General features: G+C 46.1%; 1 protein-coding gene across 1 annotated transcript in view; it reads left to right on the top strand.

Moving 5' to 3' along the window:
- The window catches only part of KIAA0100 (KIAA0100 ortholog), a 32,874-nt gene that overhangs the window by 20,238 nt on the left and 10,304 nt on the right, over positions 1–2,332 (top strand). Inside the window, exons 25-26 of the mRNA XM_011940788.1 lie at positions 1,043–1,200; positions 1,470–1,676. Of these exons, the coding sequence (XP_011796178.1) occupies positions 1,043–1,200; positions 1,470–1,676 (365 nt within the window). The remainder of the gene's footprint in view (positions 1–1,042; positions 1,201–1,469; positions 1,677–2,332) is intronic.

The raw sequence follows: 2,332 nt of genomic DNA, 5'->3' as shown, positions 1-2,332 counted from the left end.
GCCAGGATGGTCTCGATCTCCTGACCTCGTGATCCACCCGTCTCGGCCTCCCAAAGTGCTGGGATAACAGGCTTGAGCCACTGTGCCCGGCCCCCATTAAACTTTCATAGCAATCTTATGAGAGAGTTACTCTTTTACAAATAAGGAAACTGCGACGCAGAGAGGCAGACTGCCCAAGGTCACAATACAGGCAGACTAGTTTGATTCTGGAGACTGTGCTCTTAACCATACACTCTGTTATACAAACCCATTAAGAGAAAGAATAGGAAAGAGAAGGGAACATGCCAAGGATGGATCTGAGGAGCTTAGACCTCGGAGAAGGAAGAGGGCCTGGAGACATAATCAGGGGAAGCAGCAGACCTAGGAGAACATAATGACATTGATGGCAAGAGAGTGGTTTCAAGTGGAAAAGAGTGGTCAAATAGTGTGTAAAGTAATACAAAATGAGAAAAGGAATAAAATGGGGGCAAGGGAGAGATCATAGAGTAATACCTAAGAGAAGAAGTGTTACCTAGCATTTCTCAGTTTCTGTTGGGAATCTGTACTCTTATTAAAATTGAAGGGAGGCCGGGCGAGGTGGCTCACGCCTGTAATCCCAGCACTTTGGGAGGCCGAGATGGGCGGATCACCTGAGGTCAGGAGTTCGAGACAAGCCTGGCCAACATAGCGAAACCGGTCTCTACTAAAAAAACACAAAATTAGCAGATATGGTGGCACGCACCTGTAGTCCCAGCTACTCAGGAGGCTGAGGCAGGAGAATCGCTTGAACCAGGAGGTGAAGGTTGCAGTGAGCCGAGATCAGGCCACTGCACTCCAGCCTGGGTGACAGAGCAATCAAAAAAAAAAAAGGGAAAATGAAATAACCCTTGTTTTGCCTTCATGAGTCAAGGGATGGGCTGGGCTAGAGTTCTAGGTTTGGGAGGATGTATTCTAAGCCCTTATCTAGCCAGATAAATTGAGGGAAGATCAGTTTGGCTCTGGAAAGGGAAAAGTCTTTCCCTTTGAGACTGTGACCTTTCCCTGCTTCCTATTTCTCTGCTAGGTGCTTACATGTTGCAGAAACTAATTGAAGAGACAGACAGGTTTGTAGTGTTCACAGAAGAGGAATCAGGCATGAGTGACCAGTTGTGTGGCATTGCTGCCTGCCAGACGGATGACATATACAACCGAAACTGCCTTATTGAACTGGTCAACTGTCAGGTACCTTCCCTTTACAAGTTACCTCAACATCAGGCTAGATCATGATCATATTGTTCACCTTCCCCCACCTCTAAATGTGAATGGGTGAATAGAGCTCCAAAAAATTTGTCTTTCTCATAGGTATCATAGATAATCACTTCTATGTCCAGACGCCAGTAAAATTTACTCAGTAAGCCAGAATTAGATCTAGCTGCAGTGGTTGATACAATGTGCTCACTAATCTTCTCATCTTCCTTGGTAGCTTAACTCTGCTTCTATCTCTGGCATAGATGGTTCTTCGTGGAGCAGAGACAGAAGGCTGTGTCATTGTGTCAGCTGCCAAAGCCCAACTGCTGCAGTGCCAGCACCATCCAGCCTGGTACGGTGATACATTGAAGCAAAAGACATCCTGGACTTGCCTCTTGGATGGCATGCAGTACTTTGCCACCACTGAGAGCAGCCCCACAGAGCAGGATGGCCGACAGCTCTGGTTAGAGGTTAGTGAGTGGGTTTGTGAAGGCCCATTATATTCCTGGTTTTCCATAGACTTTCTAATGGCTGGAATATTCTTGACAGTAACCTACTGTTACTAGCTTAGCAGAATAATGAGGCTGATAACACCTTGAATGTGGGCAGTCTCTGGTCTGGAAGCATGTAGTACTTTTTTTTTTTTTCCTCATGGTGTTCTATTTCATTGCAAAAGAAATTCTCATTTCCCAGAACTAGTAAGTTCACTATCTGCCCTTTCTCTGTCCTTTCATGAAAATGACTGATTGGTTATTTCAGCAAGGCAGTGAGGTTGAATGAAAGACTGTCTAGGAGTCAGGTTATGTGAGTTCTGATGATAGCTTTCCCATTATAGTAGCCATGAGCTCTTGGACAAGTCACCTTTAATTGTGAAATGGAATTGATACTTCACCCTCACAAGATTGTTGAAAGGATCACATGATAAGGTGCTTTGAAAATATAAATATAAGGGCTGGGCGCGGTGGCTCAAGCCTGTAATCCCAGCACTTTGGCCGAGACGGGCGGATCACGAGGTCAGGAGATCGAGACCATCCCGGCTAACACGGTGAAACCCCATCTCTACTAAAAATTACAAAAAACTAGCCGGGCGAGGTGGCGGGCGCCTGTAGTCCCAGCCACTCGGGAG

This window comes from Colobus angolensis, unplaced genomic scaffold (genome assembly GCF_000951035.1).
Source record: "Colobus angolensis palliatus isolate OR3802 unplaced genomic scaffold, Cang.pa_1.0 Scaffold193, whole genome shotgun sequence".
Classification (NCBI taxonomy): Eukaryota; Metazoa; Chordata; class Mammalia; order Primates; family Cercopithecidae; genus Colobus; species Colobus angolensis.
The sequence above is the reverse complement of the archived record's forward strand: the minus strand, read 5'-3'. Positions and strand labels throughout refer to the sequence as shown.